We start from the raw sequence: 22,777 nt of genomic DNA on the forward strand, positions 1-22,777 counted from the left end.
TGTGGCCTCCGTGCGGACACCTCACTGTGCTCGGGGGCCTGGAAAGAGCAGTCCTAGCAGCCCCCAGGGCCAGGGTCCCCCGGCCCAGGGCGCTCTGTGGCCTGACCTCAGCAGATGTCCGAGGGACTGCTTGCCAGGACCCAGGGCCCGAAGACACTTTGACCCTCCCCGCCCCCAGCCCATGGACTGTCTAACGGCGCTGGCTCCCCCCCCAGAGAGACCTGGAGCTGGCTCTCCCTTGACCCCTGGCCACCAGCCTGGGAGACTCTTGGGACACAGGGTCCTGGCTACTCAGTCCCTCACCCTGGTCTCCACGTGGGCCAGGATGGCTTGGGGCCCGGTGGGAGGACGCTTCCTGGGGACGTATCTGTTCTTCCTATGGCCACCCTCAAGTCTGGCTGAGTGTCCAAGTCTGTGGACAGCGGCTTCTCCCAGGGCTTCCCTGGTCCGCTGTGGTGCCCACAGGTGGTGGCGGTACGTCCCACCCTGGGGACCTCTGAGACCAGGGCGGACTTCCCTCCCACTTCCTGCCTCCAGCAGACAAACCGTGACTCCCCATGGAGCTTCTGGTCGCCTCCTGGGAGCCGGCCTCACAGGCACACCCCCGGGCCCCGGGGCTGGACTTCCCGCACTCGCTCGCTCACTTGGCAAACACAGCTGAGCCCCACCACGGCACGGCGCTCGACAGAGGGACTCCAGTCCTGCCGTGCACCCCGGGTCACAGACCGCACTGCAGACACGTGATGCAGACACTGGACCTTGTCGTTTACTAAAGCGCTTACACCAAAAACGATGGTGTTCCTTGTCCAGGGACCACCGTGGGCCTCCAGGGACCGAGGGCCTCACCCCCAGGGCCAGCCTCTACCCCAAATACAGGCGGCTCCCCCACCACTGGGACCCAAGGGAGTGCACAGGGCAGGGGAGGGTTCTGGGGGTCCAGGCAGCTGTGGGGTCAGCCCCGATGCAGAGCCCCCAGAGGGACTCTCCTCCCCCTGCCCAAGGGTCCCCGTGCGAGCCGGGCAGAGCAGGCTGAGGAGGAAGCACCAGAGCAGATCAGACTCAGGATGGCCCTGGCATGACCCCGAGCAGAACTGGGGTTCAGGGGCAGGGCCCCCGGAGGAGGGGTGCCTATGGGGGGGAGGGCTGGGTGGTGGGTCCTCGGAGGGGCAGTCAAGGTCCTTGCCCCGGGGGGGTCACCCGATGGCCAGGTGTGGCAGCCCGTACAGGACCAAGTTGAGGACGATGGGCAGCCGCTCCTGGTCGCTGAGCTGTGGCGGGAGGGACAGCAGTTTGACCCTGGAGGCCCACGGAGGCTCACCTGAGGGAGAGTGAGACCGCGCTCGTGGCCTGCACGGAGCACTGGGGGCAGGGCGCACGGTGCACGACGGTGCAGACACGGCCCCACCATGGACACGGCCACACATGTACACCATGGACACCGAGGCCCACGGGCGGTGGCACCCGGCCAGGGAGGGACCTCGCCAGGCCCAGGCCGGCCTGTCGCCTCCACACCACACCACTCCCAGCACCGTGGGGCCAGGCGGCTCCTCCTCCTGCCATCAGCCGGCTGCCACCACTGACCGTGGGGTGTCCCTTCCTTCCAAGGCACATCCACACAGAACAACAGAGGCCACACAGGCGCCCCTTCCTCTGTCCCCAAAGCAGCTCGTTAGCAGCTCCTCACACCACTGGCTCTTCCAGGGTCCTCCGCCCTCACGCACCTGCTGGTGCTCCCTCCCTCCCGCACGCACTCAACAGCCTTCACGGTCTGGTAACCGTGTTCTGGGCACTGTGCACCACGTCACTTCTAAATTTTAAGCTCCTTTTGTGGGGTATAGTTTGAAGGTTTCCTGCTCCCGCCCCAGAGAGCACGCCTGGGCTTCCAGAACTTGGGCGCCTTGAGCCCTTCTAACGCCCAGTGTGTTCAGCCCTGAGGATTTCATGGGAGGCTGTGCTCTCCGTCGGCACACGCTGAGCCGTGGAAGCGGCCCGGTAACGGCGGGCACCCCAGCCCAGCAGCGCCGCTGGGACGCTGGCTGGGAGGTGGCCCGGTACAGCCTGAGCGGCGGCAGGGACAGGGGACAGCCTCTGTTACCGTGGTTCCTCGGCTCACCAGATCCCATGTTCTGAAGGAGACGGACTGCTCTCCCGATCGGCCTGCCAACTGTCAACAGACCTAGGAAGAAAGCATCCCTCAGACTGGTCAGGGGCACCGCCGGCAGGCTTCTGGGGAGGCCCACAGGGCTGCGGACGGGCCCGGGACACCCGCACCCACTCACTTTCCCACAGGATGCTGGCCCGCAGCGCGTTGTCCTGCAGGATTGTCGGCCACTGGTTTGTCAGGATGCTCCTGACCCCCACCAGACTCAGAAGGATGGCAGTCTTGATGGGCTCCTCCAAGGTCAGCTGGGGCACGCTGCAGGGGATCGAGCTCCAGTGGGATGGCCCGAGCCGACCCCAGTCCACAGCCCAAATAGCACCAAGTATTGGGCTGACAGCTCTTCAAGTGCTTGAACCAATGAAGAACACCCTCCCCCCGACTCCGCCCCCCTGCCCCCCCCCCCCCATGTGAAATGCCATTTAACAAGACAAGGCATTCCGGAGTGCCACCAAATCCCTCCGGACCACTCCCAGCCTTGCGGGGAAGTCAGGAGGCAGAGCATCCATCTTGAGATGGCAGCCCACACAGGCCCTGGGGTGCATGTGATGTGGGGAGCTCTGAAGCCAGGGCACCCTCCCAGCTGCTGGCCCCCTGGCCCCTGGCCCAGTCCCTGCAGGCCTTAGTCTTCCACTGGAGCTCCCCTCCCTCTTCTGCTGCACCCCCCCCCCACCAGCCTCTTCCAGGGTGGGGTCTGGGGGCAGATGGCTCTGCCCATGGGACGCAGGGGCACTCTGTCCCCTCACACTCCCCAGGGAGCGCATCCATCAGTCCTAGGCCCCCCAGGCACCCCCATTCAGTGTGTGGAGGCCAGGCTGCTGGCCCAAGCTGGTGCAGGCACCTCTTGTTCTCTGAGTTCTCCATACGCCGCCACATGCTCTTGTAGGACCGCGTCAGGCCCAGCAGGACCATCATCTGGCACTCTGCAGGACACAAGAGGGGCAGCTCAGCAGCCGCACGCCCAGGAGTGGGAGGCCAGTGCAGGCTGGTGGTGTCACCCAGGGCGTGGGGCAATCAGGGAAATAAATGCAGCCCAATAAGGCCGAGGCTCGGGCTTGACGTCCATAGACCCTTTCCCAAGACCCGCCGGCTGCACCAGCGCACGGGGACACTATCTACTTCCGGAACCCCACACCCTTCCCAGTCTTCTCGTGCAATCGGCTCAGCTCCCAGCATGCCATGCCAACAAGGCAGCCCAGCCTGCCGGGGGCGGTCTCAGGCACATGGCCCCGTGTGTCCGCTGGAACGGCAACACTTGGCCACGGGCATGCCGAGAGCCCCATGTGCACAGGCTTGGCTGTGTACTTCCTGGAGTGGTCTGGCTGAGGGCAGGCTCGGGGGGCCATCCCCAGGGGCAGGCAGAACCTCCAACGGTCGGGAATAGCATAGGGCCCCAGTGGTGTTGGCCCCACACGAGCCTGGTGAGCTTAAGAATGCCTCTGACCTCATGCATCTGAGAAGGCCTGTTTCTACCTCCTCTAGGGGTAAGGAATGCGCCGGTGACAGGCTTCTGGGGTGGGCTGGACTGTTGCGTGGCCCATCTCCAGGGGCTGGGAAGGAGACTGGTAGCAGGTGATGGTGTGGGGGTGTTCAGGTGCCCTGACCACAGGACACATGTCCACGTTCTTGTTATGCTGTCGTCACTGGGCCATGTGCCTCTTGAGGGTCCCCGAAAAGGCTCTCCTAGCAACTATGCAGTGTGCCAGTCAGCCTCTGCCTCAGGAGAAGGTCACTCAAGGGCAAGCCAGACCACCCGCTCAGAAGTCCTCAGGGGACGGCCAGACAGAATACAAGGCCTAGAGTGCCCACATTTATGCTAGGAGTTGGGGGTGGGGTGGGGGTTGTGGTCAGTGTGTTCTGGAAATGCCCACCCTAGCCCTCCTGGACTCTGCAGGCCCAGCCCTGGGGGTGACCCTTCCAGCTCCTGCCTCCGGCTGCACCTGTCAGGTCTAGAACTCTGAACTGGGTCTCTGAGAAGTGGAGGAGGGGTACGAGGGCAGGAGGAGGCTTCCCCCAGAGCCCCGCTGTGCTTCCAGAGTCCCTTTCTCAGACAGACGATGACTGATGGCGACGCAAGGGGCCTTGCTCTGTCCCTGTGTGGATCCATCTCATGCACTGGGGTCCTGGCAGAGCATCGAGCATCTGGGGCCCTGAGGGACTGCCTCACCTCGTAGGTTCATGGCAGCCAACCTTTCCACCAGTATGTGGGACAGGAAGCTCTCCATCCCGTAGAAGAAGAAGCCGCTGCAGCTGCCCAGGAGCTGCTCCCACTCGGCCTGGCTGCAAAGGGAAGGAGGGTGGCCTGGTGGTGGGAGCCAGAGGCCGGCAGCTGGCGTCCCAGGGTGTCCCCGGGGTGCTTTGAAAGCAAAGCCTGTCCTGTGCTCCTCACTCCCCGTCCCACCCCTCTGCTAGGACAGGGCTAATGTACACTCTCCTGATGCCAGAGTCAGCCTCCATCCTGCGTCCTATCCACATGGTTCTCCGGGGAAAGGACCTCGGGTCCCTGGAATGAACTCCCATCTCACTGAGCAGTGGCTCTGGAAAGTGCTAGAAGGACACTTCCCTGATGGCCAACCACTCCCAGGTCTCTGAGAGAACCCACAGGGGAGTGTCCCTGCCCCCAGCAGTCCACACCACTCCAGCAGGCCCCGCCCACTGCCCACAGGCCCCACCCACGTGCAACCCTGGCCTTCTCCGGCGGGCCCCTCTACAATGCTGCCCCTCCTCCTCTCACAGGCCCCGCCCACTCACAGCCCCGCCTTCTCTCTCGCAGCCCCGCCCCACGGGCCCCGTCCTTCACTCGAAGCCCCGCCCCACGCCCCCCTCCCTCGAAGCCCCGCCCACGGGCCCCGCCCTTCTCTCGCGCAGCCCTGCTCTCCCGCAGCCCCGCCCCTCTCCAGCAGGTTCTCCTCCTACAATCCCCCCCAAGTCCCAGAGCCAGGGGCACGCCCTGCACTGGACAAAAACACACGCCCGCGTGCCAGGTCCTCGTCTGTAAAGTGGGGATGAGGACAATGACGCCACCATGCAGGCACCATGAGGACCAAGGAGCCCACTGTGTGATGAAGAAAGGCCAGACACCAGGAGCCTCTGGGGGTGGGGGTGGCAGGGGGTTTGACAGGACAAAATGCGGGGTCAGGGTTGGGGGGGGCCTGGGGGAAAGAGGGAGGAGAGAGGGACAAGGGGGAGACGGAGGACAGCGGTCCCTCCCACCGTGTGTGGGGCACCCCCAGCTGGCTCACATCAACCTGCTGGCTGCAGGACAGTGTCCCCAGAACCCCGACACCAACCTGGGGAAGTGCTTATTTCCCAGATGTCCCACCCAGAGAGCAGTGAACGTGTCTCGGAATCTTTCCAAAATTTCCCGGGTGACGAAGACAGGAGTCAGCCTTTCTGCAACAGGAAATGAATGGAGCTTGTCTCAGACGTGGGACACTGAGGGAGATGGGCAGCAGGCAGGCCCCTGGCGCGGCCCCTCGTGTAGAGACACAGGACGTGGTGGAGTCAACGTTTACTGCGTGTGGAAATGTCAGTGCTCCTTCCCGCCCTCCTTTGTAAAGAGATTTTACTCTTGATCTTAGCCAAAGGCCGAGAAGTGATGTAAAACCAATTTAGCAAAAGAAGAGCCCGCAAGAATTAGACACTTAGAGCTGCCCTGGGCAGCAGGAAGTCCCGTTTGGGGCTCTGAGAAGGGGGGCAGCGGGCCTCGCTTCAGGGGTTCACTTTTCCTACAGCTATGGTCCCGACTTGGCTGTGATGGCCACGGCCGCAGGACCCCACTCCCCCTGTGGTCAGTGTAACGGGAGGCAGCCGAGGGTGGAGCCCAGAGGGTGGTGAATGTCGAGTGTGTGCACGTGTGCGCGCATCAGGGGCCCATGGGAGGCACTCACCTATGCCCTGGGCCTCCCCGTAGGGGTCCACGATGACTAGCTCTGGGTTAAGGAGAAACAGCGCTTGCGCCTGGGTGTCCCAGACGGCGGGGCCGGTAAAGGATACACTTGAAGTTGTCGGCGTCGACTACGATGCAGTCCGGGGGGATGAGCCGGGGCGGAGTGTCCTGCACCAGAGACCAGGGTTGTTGGGGGGTCCTGCGTCCTGCAGGGGGGGACCCAGCCTCCCCAGGCCCATCTGCCCACCTTCTGTCCCTTCTTCGCTGGACTCCTCTTCTTGCCTCTGCCCTCCTTCTTCACGGTCCCCTCGGCTGCGGACAACAAAAGAAGGTGGTGTTTGGGGCTAGAATAGTTGGTGGCACACAGCATTATGAACACAATAAATGTCCCTGAACTGTTCACTTTAAAAAGGTTATTTTTTTCACCTTAATTAAAAAAAAAAAAGTAGTGGAAACAACTGACTTTAATTTTTGTAAAGGTGAAAGAGCTGTAGTTTCTGAAATGTAAAGACTTGCAGGGCTGGGGAAAACCCGAGGCGGGAGTCCTCAAGGAAGGAACCATCACCAGAGGCCCTGCTGCCTACCCGGCTGACCATTCACACACCATGTCGGGCACCCACCAGTGTGCCCGCGGTGTGGCCCAGTCACAGGGCCGGGCCCGGCTGGTTCCTCTGCCTCCTGCACAAGGATTTACACTTCTCTGTTCTAGTGGCTTGCAGATTCTTTTGGAGGGTCCAAAAATAATGACAGTTCACTTCCTCCCTTCTGCCCTCATGCCTCTCACTTCTGCACGTCTACCCGCATTGCAGCTCCCGCAGAGAAGGGACGGAGGTGCGGCCGAGGCTCCTGCTGTGTCCTGACAGCGCGCTGCCCGGGGTGTGCCGTCAGGAAGGAGGCTTGCTCTAGGTCTGGATGGAGCCTCCACCAGGGTGAGGTATGTCCACTCTGTCCTGGTTTGCTAAGAATTTCTAGTATGAACGCACACATCTTTTCCTGCAGCAACTGAGATGCTTGTAACTTCGTTTTCCTTTAATCCAATATAATGACACTTGCAAATTTTTGAGGTCAGACTGGGTGATGCAAGTTCTATTTTTCTTTCTCGTGCTGGTCTTGGCAGTTTGGGTGTCAGGGGCCGACAGAAGGCTAGGATGGGTTGGTCCCTTTTCCCTACTCCAGGGAGATCTGTTAAGACTGATGTGAACTGTTTCCGGAAAGTCTGGTAGATCTCAAAGGAGTAAAGCTGTTCTTCTCCTTTCCTTGCTGGTTCTGAGAGTGTTTGGGGTTTTCCTTCTTGAGTCTGTGAGCTGTTTTTCCCCAGGACTTGGTCTGCTTTGCCTAAGGGTTTGGATATACTGTTGTTAGGTCTCTTAGGATCTTTTAAATCTCTGATGCATCTTTAGAGTCTGAGTCTCTTTTCATTCCCAACTTTGTGTATTTGTGCACCATCCGCCTTTTTCTTGATCATTCTTACCAGAATGTGTCTATTTTATGAGTTAAAAAAAAAAATTTATTTCCAGGGCACCTGGGTGGCTCAGTCGGTTAAGCGTCTGCCTTCGGCTCAGGTCATGATCCCAGGGTCCTGGGATTGAGCCCCACGTCGGGCTCCCTGCTCGGCCGGGAAGCCTGTTTCTCCCTCTGCCGCTCCCCCTGCTTGTGAGCACTTGCTCTCTCTCTGTCAAATAAACAACATCTTTAAAAAAATTTGTTTTGCTTTCTATTTTGTTGATGTCTGCTCACGTGTTTATTGTACCCTTTCCTCTGCTTTGAGTTTTTTTTTCTTTTGCTGTTCTTGCTCTAACTTCATAAATTTGATGCTTAGCTTGCACACTTCCAACCTTTTCCTTTTCTGATATGAACATCCAAAGCTGTGAGACCCTTCCAGACCCTGCGGCCATAGCACTCCACCAGCCTTGGACTTCCTGCCATCCTTTCTCCTGAGGCCCGGGAGATACGCAGAAGTGTGTTTTTAAATTTGAGATGAATGGGATTTAAGAAATCCTCCTTTGGGTAGTGGCTTCTGAGCTGATCACGCCGTGGTGTCGGCCAAGGTGGTCGTCACTCCAGGTGTTGTTCCTGGGGAGAACGTCCCCAGTTGTTGTACGGCTCCGGGTCTGTCCACGGCGCGGCTCAGACTCTGCTTTTCCTCTGTTTGTCCGACCTGCCGGACGTGGGGCGTGCGTGATCTACCACCGCGGGACGGGTGCCCCCGTCTTGCCCTAGTTTTTGACTGCTCGTTGCTTCACATAGTTTGAGGTGATTTTATCCTGCTGACAAACCGACTGTTACCACCATGGAATGACCCCAGCCCTGACGGTGCCTACGGCCGTCAGGTCTGTTCCGCGAGACAATGGGTCACTCCATCTGTCTGTCCGTTCTCTGGCCTGCTGTCAAACCCATGTCCCCGGCTTCGGCGCGCCTCGTCATCCACGCTGCCACGGAGTTGACCGGTGTGGCCCACTTATTTATTTATGTTTTAGTTTGTGACCCACATGGACTAGTCTCCACCACTTTGCCTTTTGATTTTTATTTGCTCCGTTCACTGGCTGCTAACAGCTTGGGTGAGGTGTTCGGATCCTTTGCTGTTCTTGTTCGTGTCCCACCGATTCTCTGCTTTTGGTGGTTCTCCTTAAAGAGTTACCAGGAACATTTCACCCGCAAACGTGCATGCAGCTGGAGCAGCTCACAGCCCCGACAACACCCCTCTGGGTGTGCGGGACCCTGGGGGTCAGCACTCAGTCACGCGTAGAGAGACTGACCTCACACCTCGCAGGTTTTTTGTTAGAGTTTGGGTGCGTTTTCTCTTGCTGCTGTAACAAACCACCACACACATTTAGCATCTCACAGACCTGGAGGTCGGGGTCGAACGCGTCCCACTGGGCTAAAACCAAGGTGTGTGCAGGGCTATTTCCTCCTGGGGAGAATCGGTTCCGGCCTTCTCCAGCCTCCGGTGGCCTCAGCTCCAGGGCCTCCCCATCTTCAGAGGCGGCAGCATGGCCTCTTCCCATGTCTCTGTGACCCTCCTGCGTCCGTCTTAGGAGGAGCTCGGTGCTGCCATCGGGCCTCCCGGCTCATCCAGGACACTCTCCCGTGTCGGGACGGTCACCAGGTCACACTCCCAGATCCTGGGGAGCAGGGTGTGCATGCGTCCGGGCCGCCACTCGTCCTGCCACCCAGGGTGGCTCTTCTCTGCCGCCCCCGCCACGGCAACATGGGCCACGCGGAGCCGAGGAGAAAGGACCCTCCCGTAAATGGTGCCCCCGAGGGGAAGAAACGGAAGCGCACTGTACGCTGCGGGTCAGGAGGGTGAATACCACGTAAAAGGCAGGAAAGAAAAACAGATGTATTTACGGGATATCATGGGAGAATAGCTTCATGATTGTGACGTAAGAAAACAAGTTTTAAAAAAAGACCCCAAAGCACAAGCGATTACGCAGAAGATTGATAGATTGGACTATATTAAAATATTGTGTTCAAACGGCACCATTTAGGTGAGAGAATGGACAAGCTCCAGAGCGGGAGGAGGCATCTGTCGTAAATAATAAGAAAATCCATATGCAAACCTACGGAAACCCCACAAAACGAAAAGAACAAAAACCAGATAACCTGGCAAAACTTGGCCCTAGACGTGGACACAAGTGAGTCCATGGCATGGCCGGCGGGGGGGCGGCGTATTCTCTCTCCTGTTATTTGAGGGGGTCTTGGACATGGCGAGCTCATCCACAAAGGACCCTCCCTCCTCACTGTCTGCACAGGAGAGGCAAATACCCCTGCTGTCGGTCTCCACCGGCCCCATCCGCTCTTCGTCCCACTTTCCCTCTTTTTCTGCCTTTTGTGCATTCTCGTGTATTTTGTGCTCCCCTTCATCTTCTCCGTCGGTGTGCAGGCTGCAGCCCTCGGACTTTCTGCGGTGACATAAGGATGCGTGGTCTCCACCGGGAAGTCGGGGTCACTCCGGGCCTCGCTTCTGGGTGTTCCGTGGTGGCTGCCGAAACACTGCTGGGGTTCTCGTCACTCTGAACACCCGCCCTGGAGTCTCCTCTCCGCTTCCTGTGTCTGGGACTTATGGAAACTTCTGGACACATGGGATTATGGTTTTCATCAGATCTGGGGTGGGGGGACACTGGCCATTATTAATTCCTGTATTCCTTCTCTGGACTCATGGCCCGTCTTCCATGGGGTCGGCCCCATTCTCGGGGACCAGGTTCCGCACGGCCTGCCCTCCAGTGTCCGAGACCCACCACTCCATCTATTTCGGGTTTTCACTTGTTTCTGTTAGAAGGGCAATTTGGTCCTTCTTACCTTCTCCTGGATGGAAGCCAAAGTCCAAACTATTTGTTTTTAGTTGAACACATTTATTGAAGTGCAGCAAAGAGCACAGAGCACAAGCCTCCAGCCTGGACAGGTTCACATGCTGGGCACATGGGGGCGCGAGCAGCCCCCAGCACAGGACAGGGTCAGCCCGAGTCCCCAGCTGCCCCCAGGCCTGAGTGCCATCCGTCCTCCCGGTCCCCTCCCTCCCTGCCCCTCACCACCTAGGAAATGAGTAGCCATGTCGTTGGTCACCACCCATCCCCGGTTTGTGGGCCAAGAACAATGTTTAGTTTCTCCTTTGGTGGACCTTTAGCACCTCTCAGACACTGGGCGCAGAGTAGGTGCTCTGTGACTATGAACGGATGAGGGCCTGGAAGAAAGCGTGAACATCTGATAAGAAGCATCTGACAGGAGTCCGCGGGAGGTACTTTAGACGGGCCTGGTTGGAGGATCAGCATAGTGTGGCCAAGGGCGCTCTTACCTGTCTCCTCTTTGTGGAGGCGATGGCATAACATCTGCAGGGAGAACTCCCGGGACACGGAGGAGACCACGGCCTCCTCAAACACAGAGAGGCCTTCCAGCGGCAGCTCCAGAAGATCCTTGTCCACAATGAGGATGGTGTTGTCTGCAGCTTCGAGCTGAACTGCGGACAGGGGACACCAGCTACGAAGGCAGAGGGAGACGCGCTCCCGCGGGCGGGCAAACCCCTGGGGCGGGCCTGCTGGTCCGGGTCTGTACGTCCTTGTGGACGTCGTTCGACCGCACACAGACGAAGAAGTCTGAGCTGGGCTCAGCGCGTGAGGAGTGGGGCCCGGGGCGCGCCCGGGCTCTCTGGGGGATGGACACTGGTTCTGGTGGCACGGCTAAGTCACAGCTCAGACCCGGGTGGGGCCCAGGTCACAGGGTCGTCGGGTCCTCCCTGGTTTGAGGACCTGCCCCCACATGGGCAGCCAATTCCTGGGGCAGGTCCAGGAATGCCATGAGTCCTTCTAATCACGGAACCCCCTTTCGAAGGATGAAGATGTGCGCTAAAGGATTTGCACCCCTGCGATGTGGCAGCTTCTCCAAGTGACCACGGAGCCCTCGGAGAAGCTGCCGGACCTGCCTGGCTCGTGAGAAAACCTGCTCTTTGTGACAGGTGTGAAGGGGACCAAGGGCGAGGCCACGAGACACCTGAACTGAATTAACTATATGTACAAAGTAAAAACAAATCACTTAAAAGTGAGCAAAGGCCTTAATCTGGGGAATTTTTAGGGCAGAATCTCAGTTCACAGAAGTGACCTCAGGTGGGTAAGCTCTGGCCCCTCACCCTAAGGGCGGCCCCGGGCGGCCGCGGGCACTGGCATGTGAGCCGGAGTGACCACGTCTAGGGCGAGGTGTTGGCCCGAGGGCACCGCCAGGCACTTTTGGAAATCAAAGCACCCTTGGATAGAGCAGCCCCTCCTTTCCCTTCTATTGAGTAATTCTGTGGGGGCGACAGAAAAGGCGCGCAATGAAAATGCCTTCGAGAAAAACGATTTACAAAGCCGCAGGCGCCGGGTAGGAGGCAGAAGCCCCCGGACGTGCCACGCCCCTGGCCACTTGTGGGGTGTGCGTGATGGAGCCAGCACGTCTCCCACACGTGTAAGCACAGCGAGTGAGAACCAGACAGTCCGTCCTGGTGGCACAGAGGTGATCGGGAAGCCACCGCTCAGGCGCCGGGGCCCTCTCCCCCGCGGCGACTGCACCCGGCACATTCACCCTTCCTCCAGGAGATCGGCAGGTCACTGACACAGAAGCTCGTCTGTCCCTCGTGTCGTCTGGGGCACACGCAGCCTGCCAGCTTTCCCAGGAAGGGCGGGCGTGCGGGGGTCTGTGGTGCGGCCAGCAGCAGCACCAAGCCCCCACCCAGGGCGCTGGCTCGGGGCTGCGCACACAACCTCCTGGGGACCTTCCCACCTCCCTGGGAGGCCTCTGGGGGGCCTGTTCCCGCCCCGCCTGCGCTCTCGGGTGAATCCCAGCCCAAGTTCTCCCGCAGAAGCTCCCGTCAGGCCCCCACTCACCATGGGGCGGGGACACTTTCCTTTCCTTGTCTTTGCCCTTTGATTTCCCGGAATCCGCAGCAGGCGTGGGAATCTGTGTTCTAGAAGTCAAAGGCATGTCCAGGTTCTTAAAAACACGTGAACATCACATGTACTAAGAATGGGAGGAACATCAGGGCAGTGAGCCCCACGAGGCACGTTCCATAACTCACTCCTGGGTACCCGTCTCCCTGTACTGGGGGCCAGGGATCAGAGCACTCACAGGAGCAGACGGGACTCAGGATTGTCTCTGACCTACGGGCAGACCTCAAACGTACCGCTTGCTCAACTGCCCAAGCCCTCTGCCTTCTTCTCTACCGAGCATAAATCACAGGGGCTCAGGACTGGGCCGCGCTCCCCACTCCCACCCTGCACCAGCAACAGAAGGGACCTGAGTGGCTGGGACATGCCCCCAGAGAAGATTTTCAGCAGCCCTAGGGCTTATTCCCTACAGCAGATGGTCCTGAGTCGGGCATTGCGGATGTGAATTCAGCATGGCCTGATTCAGCACAGAGCAAAGCTCATCAACTTCACAGCATCAGCGACTCGGACTTCCACGTGGGAACAGCATTCCCCCACCCCACAGCCGGCTCATTCTGGGATTCGGGGAGGCAGCAGAGCTGGCCTGCAGGCTGAGCCCCCCACCCTGTCCGCCCTGGCTCCCGGGTATCCTATTCCTGGCTGCTCCCAGCATTTTGGGGCACTGCTGGGGACGGAGACATGGTGACCCTCCTGTCTGTCCCGAGGAGAGTGCCAACTTTGCACCCGAAACCCACCCCCGCCGGGATGTAGCCAGCCCCTCCCTCGCCCTCTGTGGCCTCTGCCCTCAGGGCTGGCAGCTGTCAGCCCACGGCAGGTACCTGGCCGCAGGGCTGCTGAGCACTGGGAACAGTGGCCTCAGGTACTCCTCCATGGATGCCAGGACATCACTGAATCTCTGCAGAGAGTGTCCTTCCTTTTTAAGGTGCACACTTTCCAATTCCTGTCTCAACCCAAACATCAGCCCGTGATTAGAAGTGTCTAAGGGTGGGGACCTCATAAAATCCCAACCCTATTAAAGCAAAGAGTGGGAAGGACCCTTCAGGGCCCTTGAACATGCCCTTCCCAAAAAAAGCCTGGCGGCCAGGGGCCCATTCGGCTGCAGAACAGGGCTCCCTGCACCCGCCTACCCCAGGACCAGGGCCCACCAGATCCCCCTGCAGGCAGTGCTCCTTGCCGCGTCCACCCGCCCCGTCCTCCAAGAGGTCACCCTGGCATCCCGGCCCCACAGGGTCTCTGCTGACATCAAGAGGCAGCCGCACCAGACTCGCTCAGGGATTCAGAGAACTGGCTGCCCTGTGGGGACCCCGACCTGAGTGTCCAGCAGTGCCTGGGGTCTGGATGGCCAGTGCCATCCACCTGGCCCTGCCTGCCCCACCTTGCTGCAGCCGGGCCAGGGTCTTGGTCCCCTGCATGGCGGCGGCAGCAGCCCTGGGAGCTGGGCTCATGGGTCTTACCGTGCCTGAGCTCAGGGCCAGGTCCTCATTGTGCACCGCAGCCTGGGTCAGCTCCCGGAACTGCTGGGCACTGGCCAACAGGCAGGAGAAGGTGTCCGGGCTCACGGCCATCCGTGCTACCTTGCAGGAGCCTGTGGAGACCGACACCCCTGCTGTCCCCACCCCACGGCCTCACAGACCACCCTCTGGGCCGAGGACAGAGTGGGGGGTGTGCATGAACGCCGGGAGTGGGTAATAGTGAGCAAACTGTGGGCACAGGGTTTCTCCACGTGAGAAGAAGTTCCTGGCTATGGACACAGCTCGCTCGTAGGCACTCACAGTAGCTGTCAAAAGTGGGGACACAGATGGATGTCTCCGTTCCACAGCCCTCCTTCATTTTAAATGAAATGCTAAGTGGAGTTATATGCCAGAGACGTTAAGGAAGAAAGTGGGAATGTAGTGTTTTTTTGGGAGAAGAAATTCTGGAGGGGGGAGGGGGTGGCTGGTCCATCTCGGGGCCGCTGGTGGTCCGGGAAACACCCCTGTCTCCTTCCCTGTCTCTCACGGGCTCAACAAACCCCACTGGGCAAGCACATGGAGGGCTGGGTCGCCAAGCCCCCCAGGTATGCGTCATGGCCCCCGCCTGTGGCAGCCCTGCACAGTGAGTGCCCTACAACGTGGGGGAGGCCCGATGAACACCTTCCGCGGCAGAACTCACCTCCCACCTGGAGCACCTTCCCTTTGGCCGCGGGGATGGACTTGGGTCTCTCATAGGCTGTGCAGTACAGACAGGCCCTGTTGGCGGGACACAGGGCAGGGTCGAAGCCCAGCTCGTGGGGTCCCGAGTCGGTGAACCACATACACCCCAGCAGGAGCCCCCTCCCCATGAATGCCGTGGCCAAGTCAAGACACAGAATTGAAACAGGCCCATCTGGGCACAGGCGAGGGTTCTGCTCCATGGCGAGGGAGGCCTTCAGCAGACGCACAGGTCCCATGCTGCGGACAGCAGGCGGATCGGGGTCCCCAGGGGCCCCAGCCTGCCTCTCCCAGGGGGTTGCTGCCCCACCCCATCTCAGCTGGGAGCCTCTGCCAGTCCGTGTTGGTCCAGCCACGGCCTTCGGTCCATAACATGCCCTCCATCGTCGCAGCCCGGGTGCTGTGTTCCCGCCGCCCGGAGACTTCTTAACAGGGTCGGGCCGGCCCCAGAACGGGAGTAGGAAGGCTTTACCTGTCCGGCGAGTGCTGCAGGATGAGGATCCGAAAGGTAGGCGGGATTTCATTCAGGAGGTTAAAATGCTGCTCAGTGACCCTTAGATTCTGCCACGCCTGTGTGTGATAAACAGGATCAACCGACCGTGCACAATGCAGGCCCAGTCGCTGAGATGTCTGCTAGGCTTTGTGTGGGGCCTCAGGCCAGGTGCCCCGCGGCCGGGCTGGGGCGCGACCCCTGCAGGACTCGCGGCCGCCACAAGGGGCAGAGGGCGCACGCGGACTCCACCGGGATCCCCCGAGCTTCCACCCCGGGCCTCCGTCACAAACCTGACCCGCCGGACACGAGCAAGCCCAAGAACCCAAACAAGTGACCAACGGAAGATCCTCCAGCAACCTGGTGTCTTCCCTCCGTCCTCCTCCCGGTCCCCTGAACGCCACGCGTGTGGGCAGGCGCGCGCGCCCCTGCCCTCCCGTGCGCCCCCCGCGCCCCTGCCCCGCCGCGCGCCCCGCCAGCCCGGCCCCGCTCCTCCCACCCGCGCCCCGGCTCCGCGCCCTCCTGGATGAGCACGACAGCCCACGAGCGCACGTCCCCACTTGCCGACGAAGCCAGCTTCGCGTTTGCAAGCGCAGACTGGGGTCCGCACTGGCGTCCACGCGTGCGGGCGGAGCAGAGAGAAGGCAGAAAATGCTCAGCGGGCCGCACCCACCTGCCCGGATGGGAAGCCGAGCCCAGCCTGTGTCCCCTCCGGGCAGTGCCCGCCCGCTTTGGCCGAAGCTGCAGGACGGGCCTCCAGGCACGTGTTCCCGGGGGCCGGGGAGCGTCTCTGCTCAGCGCAGGCCGCCCGCCGTGCTTCCAGAAAGGCTCTTCCATCGATGCGCCCCGCTGCTCCATTGCAGATGTTCAGGTGGGGGTCTAGCAGTGACTGAATGCAGTTTTAATTTTTGCAATTCCCTGAAAACGAATGAAGGTGGGTGCCATTAAAAACGTCTGTGGACCATTTGGGTATCTTTTGTGGCATTCCAGTCTTGTAGTTTTTCTTCTCTGTCTGTCCTTTTCTCATTGAAGGGAGCACAGAATGCGTGCTCTGAGGGTCTCCTCTGGGGCTTGCTTTTTAGGTTTTTATTTTAACTCCAGTAGAGTTAACACAGTGTAATATTAGTTTCAGGTGTACATCATAGTGATTCCACACTCGCGTACATCACCTAGTGCTCAGCACAAGTGCATACCTTCATCCCCTCTCCCGCCTCCTCCCACCTCCCCTCTGGTGACCATCAGCGTGTTCTCTAGAGTGAACAGCCTGTTTCCTGGCTTGTCTTTTTCCCTTTGCTCATTTTGTTTCTTAAATTTCACATAAGTGCAATCATATGGTATTAGCCCTTCTCTGACTTACTTCACTTAGCATAATACTTTTTAGCTGTATCCACATCATTGCAAATGGCAAGATCCCATCCTTTCTGATGGCTGAATAATATTCCATTGTATACACAGACCACATTTTCTTTATCCATTCATCAGTCCATGGGCACTTGGGCAGCTTCCATAGCTTGTCTATTGTAAATAATGCTGCTAATAAACACTGGGGTTCATGTATCCTTTTGAATTGGTGTTTTTGTATTTCTTGGGTAAATACCCAGTATTGCAATTGCTGGGTCATAGGGTAGCTCTATTTTCAACTTTTCGAGGAACCTCCATACTGTTTTCCAGAGTGGCTGCACCAGCTTGCATTCCCACCAACAGTGTAAGAGGGTTCCCCTTTCTCCACATCCTCGCCAATTGGGCCTGGAATTTTCTTTGTGGGGATGTTTTTAATAAAAGATTTGACTTCTTTAACAGATAATAAATCATTCAGATTTTCTATTCTGTCAGCTTTGATAGGTTGTATTTTTTGAGAAATTTCTCTATTCCATCCAGATTGCCAAACTTTACCAGAGCACAGTCGTACAGAATATTCCCTTATTGGCTTTTTGAAGTCTGAAGGATCTCCATGATGTCTTTTTATTGCTGATAGTGGAATTTGGGGCTTGCTTTCTTTCTTTTTTTTCCTTTTCAAGTCTTCCTAAATGTTCATCAATTTTATTAGTTTTCTCTTTGGAACCCTTCTACCACTGTTGGTTTCCTCTACCATATATTTGTTTTAATTCCATTGTTTCTGTCGTGTTTCTTATTTGTTACCTTCTATTTTTCTTAGAGGTGTTTTTATTCTAGCTTCTAGAAGTCAAAACCTAAACTACTGTTTTTAAGATCTTCTCCCTGTATTCAAGGCTGTATTTTTCCTTAAGCCCTGCTTTAGACAAGTCTCATAGGTTTTGATATATGACATTTTCATTCTCCAAGTCAGTTTAAAATATTTTCTAAATTTCATTGTGAATTCTCCTTTGACTAATTGATGATGGTAAGTATATTGTTTAATTTCAGATTAATTGTATCTTTCAGTTATTGGTTGCTAATTTAATTGCACTACGGCTGGACAACAAAGGGAATGATTTCCCTTGGTTGGAGAGTCTTGAGGTTTGCTATGGCCCGGCACCAGTCCATCCTGGCGCACGCTCCCTGCACACTTGGAAAGAAGAGAACCCAGTCATGGTCGGTGCTGCGCTCTGTGAGCGTCTCTGTGAATGTCCGCGCAGACCTGCACACGAACAGCTTTCCTACACACCCCTGTGTGCTTACTTCCAGGGGAAGCCGAGCCGGCAGTGGGTCTCCCACCGGATGCGGGCCTGTCCAGTGCTGCTGTTATTCCTGTCACTTCTGTTTCGTGCATTGGAAGCTACATCATTGTACGTACAGACCGAGGGTGCTGATTCCCTGTCACCTGATCCCCGGGTCACCTGGCTTTCATCCGATGAGTATCTTCATGACTTAGATACTGTTTCTCACCTTTTCCATCCAACATCTCTGTGTCCTTATATGTGAAGCAGGTCTCATTTAAGCGGCATGTGATTGGATTTTGTTGTTCTTGTCAACCAATCTGACAATTTTAAGTCTTTGACTGTAGGGTTTGGTCGACTTACATTTATTGTAATTATATATATATTTGGGTTTTGAAATACAATTGCCCTGCCTTTTTTCTACTGGGAACATATGTTTTTATATTCTCTCTCCTCACTCTTTTTGCCTGTCTTTGGGATAATAAAATACTATTATTTGAATTTTTTCTTTTTATTAACTTAGTTACACATTAATTTAGTGGTTACCCTAGGGACCATGACATTCACCTTTGGCTTATTATAATCTAATAAAAATGTAATTTCACCCTTCCCTAGTAGTGACAGAAGCTCTGCATTGTAAACTCTGTTTAATCTTTCCTGCTTTTTGCATCATTGTCTTTCATTTTACTTCCACAAAATAAGCTCAGCTCCACAAGATGTTAAAATTACTGTTTTACACACTTAGGATTTATTTCCTTGTACGTAAATATTTGCCTCTGTGGGATTCTTGGTTCTCTTGTGCATTCTGGTGTTTCTGTCTGGCCGGCCCTCCTAGCTTCTTGTGCTGCAGGCCACCTGGCGGCCCACTCCCTCGGTTTCTGTGCGTCCATGCGTGTCTGTGCTCTGCGGTGGGCAGTGGTCTCCCGGCCGGCTCGCAGGCGCCCGTGGCTCCTTGCTGGCGGCCCTTGGGGTTTCTGACCTGGGCAGCAGCGGCTCGGTGCTTGTGGATGCACTGCGGCTTTCTTGTGTTCCTCCTGAGTGGGGATGCCGGCACTCCTGAGCCTGGGGGCTCGTGAGTTTGGGGAGACCGTAAGCCATTGTGTCACTATTGTCTCAGCTCATCCCTGCTTCCCTCTCCAGCGGGGCGATCTTCTGCTAGTCCGCCTTCCCTGTGCCGTGCTCGCGCTCCCTGAGAAGACCTCACATGGCGTCTTGCTGGAGCCGGTGTCCTTGAGGCCCCTTCCTCCCAGGAGGGTCCTTATTTCCCAGGTGCCATGAGAACCACAAGGAGTTTCAGGCAAACTCCCTGCAGCCCAGGATGCAGCTGCAGTCCCCAGGTGGGTCGTCCCAGCCTGCTGCGAGTCCCAGCAGGTCAGCACTGACACGGGGCGGGGGGCAGTCGGGGACAGCTCGCTGCGGACAGCTTCCCCTCTCAGGAGCTGTAGCTCAGCCTGCTCTCCTGTCCACAGCAGAGGCTTAAGGACAGCAGTTTCTGCTCATCACCAGGCTCCTGCTGTGGCTGCTGGGGTGGCCTGGCTGTGGTCCGTGCCCCACCCCCAAGTGCAGCCGACCCCCGAGTCTGTGACTGGTCTGTGCACCTGACCCAGTCAGTGCAGGTCTTCCGCAAGGATCCCTGAGACAGCAGGAGGAGGAGCCCTCACAGCACTCCAGATGGAGTTGGCCGCCACGGACCCGCCCCGCCCCGCCACGGCACCACGGACCCGCCCGCCACGGACCCGTCCTGCCACCGCCCCGCCACGGACCCTCCCCGCCACCCACCCACCCCGCCACCGACCCGTCCCGCCACAGACCCGCATCGCCATGGACCAAGCCCCTGCACCCCCCCACATCCAGCCCCATCCTCAGCACTGCACGTGCATCACCGTATTTGGTCCCTCAAGGTTCCTCTGAGGTGGGTTACGCCCACCCCAGCCTCAGTGGACACACATGGACGTGTCCTCCAAGGGTCGGCGCGTGGGCTGTGCTGCTTCTCCGGGTGGACTGGCCCGCTCCTCCCTGCACCAGTGACGGCCTGCACTGCTCTTCAGGAGAAGGCGAGACTTTCCAGCACCGGCGCTCAGTGGGGGATGATTCTGGGGACCTTTGTGGTTGTCACAGCTGGGGCAGGGGCTGCCAGCATCTGGTGAGCACCCACGGTGCACAGGACGCCCCACCACAAATGACGACCCAGCCCCAAGCATCAGAGGAGAAGAGAAGCTCTGGACGAAGGGCTGAGGTCGGACCCACACAGGTGCGCACAGAGCAGCAGGGGAGGAGGACGAGTGGGATCGGTCAGAGTGCTCCAGGCTGCCGTCCCGATTCATTGCATTTCATCAAGTTCCGTTTCCTTAAACACCCCAGTTCACACCTGCTCATCCAAGCCGATAGGACATGCTAGCGTCTGCAGTGTTTTACTGCGGGCTGAAAGAAGCACGCCCCCTCCAGAAGACCCTCGGGGGCCCTGTCCCCTCCCGACCTGCTGCAGGCCTGGGCATTACAGTCACCAGGAGGCCCTCGAGGAGGCAGAGGTCAGAGAGGGCGAGTGACGCCCCCAGAACCACACAGCTATCGACAGAGTGGCACCACTGGGCTGTGTGGCCCAGGCAGGCGCGGACGGCTCGCTCACCTTGGAAATGACAGCCAATGTCTGCTCCACGCTCGCAAAGAAGCTGGTGGACGTCCTCCCCTTCTGCTTCAGCTGGTGCTCGAGCTGCAGCAGGGCTGCGAGCTGCGAGCTGCTGGTGCTGGCCGTGGCCGTGAACAGGACATCCCGCATCATTTCTGAAGCCAGGCAGCTCTGAAACAGACACGGGACGGGGCCGAGGGCCTGAGCCCTGCCCTGGGCCAGGGGGCGCCCATGTGGGAGGGGGGCCAGGGGCTGCTCTTCTTGGGATGCTGTGCTTCTCCTGGCCACTGGCCATCACCAGGTGCCCCCAGCACCTGCTCACTTCTTTGCTCTCAGCCTCAAGAGCATGAGGCTTGGTGGACCAGCAGGACGTCAGTAATGGGGGCTGGGGCTCAGGGGAACCCCAGGAGGATGGGACAGCCTTCCCCACTTCTTCCGGTGACCGGAAGCTGCCTCTTCCAGCTGAGCACCACCCTCTCAAGGCAGAGACGCCGGCTGTAGCCTGGCTGGCCAGCCCACCAGCAGGAGGGAGTGCCGGGTGTCCAGGGAAGTGCCCCTTCCAAGGTGGCCACGAAGGGCCTTGAGGAAGGGGCACAGAGCAGAGCCATACCTGAGACAGTGCCAGGAACTGGCAGGTGGCCTCCGGGTCCAGGGTGCCCGTGCACTCCACCATGTCCAGGCTGGCGGCGGCGGCAACGTCCAGGAGGCAGCTCCCCAGGGCGACCTGCAGGCACTGCAGCAGCGCCTCGGAGGCCTGGGCCAGGTACCGCCGGGCCAGCACCATCCTCCTCTGCAGGGGCGCAAGGCTCGGGCTCAGGTGGGCTCTGTGGGCGGGGCCCCACGGGGCAGGAGGTGTGGCCGTACCTGCTGATCCGAGCCCTTCCTGCGGTGCTCCTTGGGGGTGGCCCTCGAGGCCCGCAGGTCCTCGTAGTGATCCTTGCCTGCCCTGTCCTCCGGGAGCGTCTCCAGTTGCCTAAGGCCGTTCAGCTCAGGGCTGGCCTACGGAGAAGACACCTGTCAGCCAGCATCCAAACCACTGCCAAGCCCGGCTGTGCCCGTCGCACTTGGGGCATCTCTGCGGGACCCCTCAGTGAGGCGTGCTGCAGGTAGCCATCAGGCCTCTCACCGACTGGACTGACCTGCGGGGCCCTGGCCAGGAGACCTGGTGGCTGGCAGGTGCAGCCTGGGCGGGGAAGCAGCTCTAGAGAAGCAGGCCCGAGTGTCCCCAGTCTCAGAACAATCGAATTCTGGCTTACTTTCCTTCAATACTTCCAAGTCACCTTCCTCAGGCATGGGCACCAGCCAGCACCGTGCCGCCAGGACCGAGCAAGGCAGGCGCCCACCTGCCCCCGGGGACCCGGGCCTGCCTGACTGCAGGACCAGCCACCCTGACGAGGTCCTCGGGGGTGCCAGGGGACTCTGTCAGGGAGGGGCGCCAGGCAGCAGGTACAGAGGGAGCCTCTGGGTCTATGGGGTCACGACAGGGACCAGCAGGGGGAAGCCCGGCTGGGGAACGGGGCTGGGGAACAGGGGTGGGGCTGAGTGGGCACACTTCTTGGAGGACACCTGCATGTGTTTCCCCGATGGCCCCTCTGAGAGGCAGCATGGTCAGTGCCATTCCACAGGCGAGGACCCCAACCCCAAGGGGAGGGGACTGCTAAGGCTGCACCTCTGGTCGATGTCCACCTGACCTGTGCAGGTGCTCAGCACACACAGACCGAGCGAGGAGCCAAAACTCCATCATTGCCCCCAAATGTGAGTCCAGTCCTAGGTCCTGGGATCCACACAGACAACACGTCCGGACTGGCAATCACACGGGGGTACGGAGCCCAACTGCTCGGGGCTGGGGTCCTCCTGTAAGAGCAGAGTCCATGGCGATGAGCCTGACTTTGCCTTTCAGCAGGCTCCTTCCAGGTGGAAGGAGTACCATCCACAGAGGCACTGAGCCCGGTGGCCTCTGCTTCTAGAGCCCGTGGCAGCAACTATCACCAGCATTCCTGTCCCGGGGCCACCAGGCCTGCTGGGCAGCCTTGCTGGGGGCTCTAGAGACAGTGTGGGTGGCGGAAGGGAGTGAGGGGGCTTGGGGTTCCCTGCTGCACGTGAGGAGGGGGGTTTTCTGCAGCCGGGACTCAGGCAGACCCCAGACCCCCTGGAGGAGAGCTGTTGAGATGCAGGCGGGACGCCCACATTTGGGGCTGGGGCGTCCTGCACGTGGACCACCTACGTGCTCACTCCCCCTTCCTCTCCAGAGTCTGTCTCCAGAAGTCCATTTTTCTCTCCCACCCACTGGTCACGCCGGAGAGACTACTGCTTGCCTTTTTCTCCCTTTCTCAGGCCACACCACCCTTCTTTTTTTAAATTTTTTTTTTAAAGATTTATTTATTTGAGAGAGAGAGA

The 22,777-nt window shown here is 58.9% G+C and overlaps 1 protein-coding gene across 1 annotated transcript in view; it reads right to left on the minus strand.

Annotated features, from left to right (window-relative positions):
- Positions 1-1,193: 1,193 nt before the first annotated feature.
- Positions 1,194-22,777, minus strand: part of CFAP46 (cilia and flagella associated protein 46) — a 100,720-nt gene continuing 79,136 nt past the window's right edge. The window contains exons 45-61 of the mRNA XM_064595551.1: positions 21,245-21,379; positions 20,991-21,170; positions 20,381-20,551; positions 15,122-15,219; positions 14,612-14,688; positions 13,915-14,045; positions 13,279-13,400; positions 12,397-12,480; positions 10,840-11,021; positions 6,295-6,359; positions 6,155-6,215; positions 6,049-6,084; positions 5,449-5,551; positions 4,326-4,438; positions 3,000-3,081; positions 2,114-2,176; positions 1,194-1,296 (exon numbers count right to left, since the gene is read on the minus strand). Of these exons, the coding sequence (XP_064451621.1) occupies positions 1,194-1,296; positions 2,114-2,176; positions 3,000-3,081; positions 4,326-4,438; positions 5,449-5,551; positions 6,049-6,084; positions 6,155-6,215; positions 6,295-6,359; positions 10,840-11,021; positions 12,397-12,480; positions 13,279-13,400; positions 13,915-14,045; positions 14,612-14,688; positions 15,122-15,219; positions 20,381-20,551; positions 20,991-21,170; positions 21,245-21,379 (1,806 nt within the window). The remainder of the gene's footprint in view (positions 1,297-2,113; positions 2,177-2,999; positions 3,082-4,325; positions 4,439-5,448; positions 5,552-6,048; positions 6,085-6,154; positions 6,216-6,294; positions 6,360-10,839; positions 11,022-12,396; positions 12,481-13,278; positions 13,401-13,914; positions 14,046-14,611; positions 14,689-15,121; positions 15,220-20,380; positions 20,552-20,990; positions 21,171-21,244; positions 21,380-22,777) is intronic.

Source organism: Mirounga angustirostris, unplaced genomic scaffold, assembly GCF_029215605.1.
Source record: "Mirounga angustirostris isolate CCGP_5_RB_7025 unplaced genomic scaffold, mMirAng1.0.hap1 SCAF_6, whole genome shotgun sequence".
Classification (NCBI taxonomy): Eukaryota; Metazoa; Chordata; class Mammalia; order Carnivora; family Phocidae; genus Mirounga; species Mirounga angustirostris.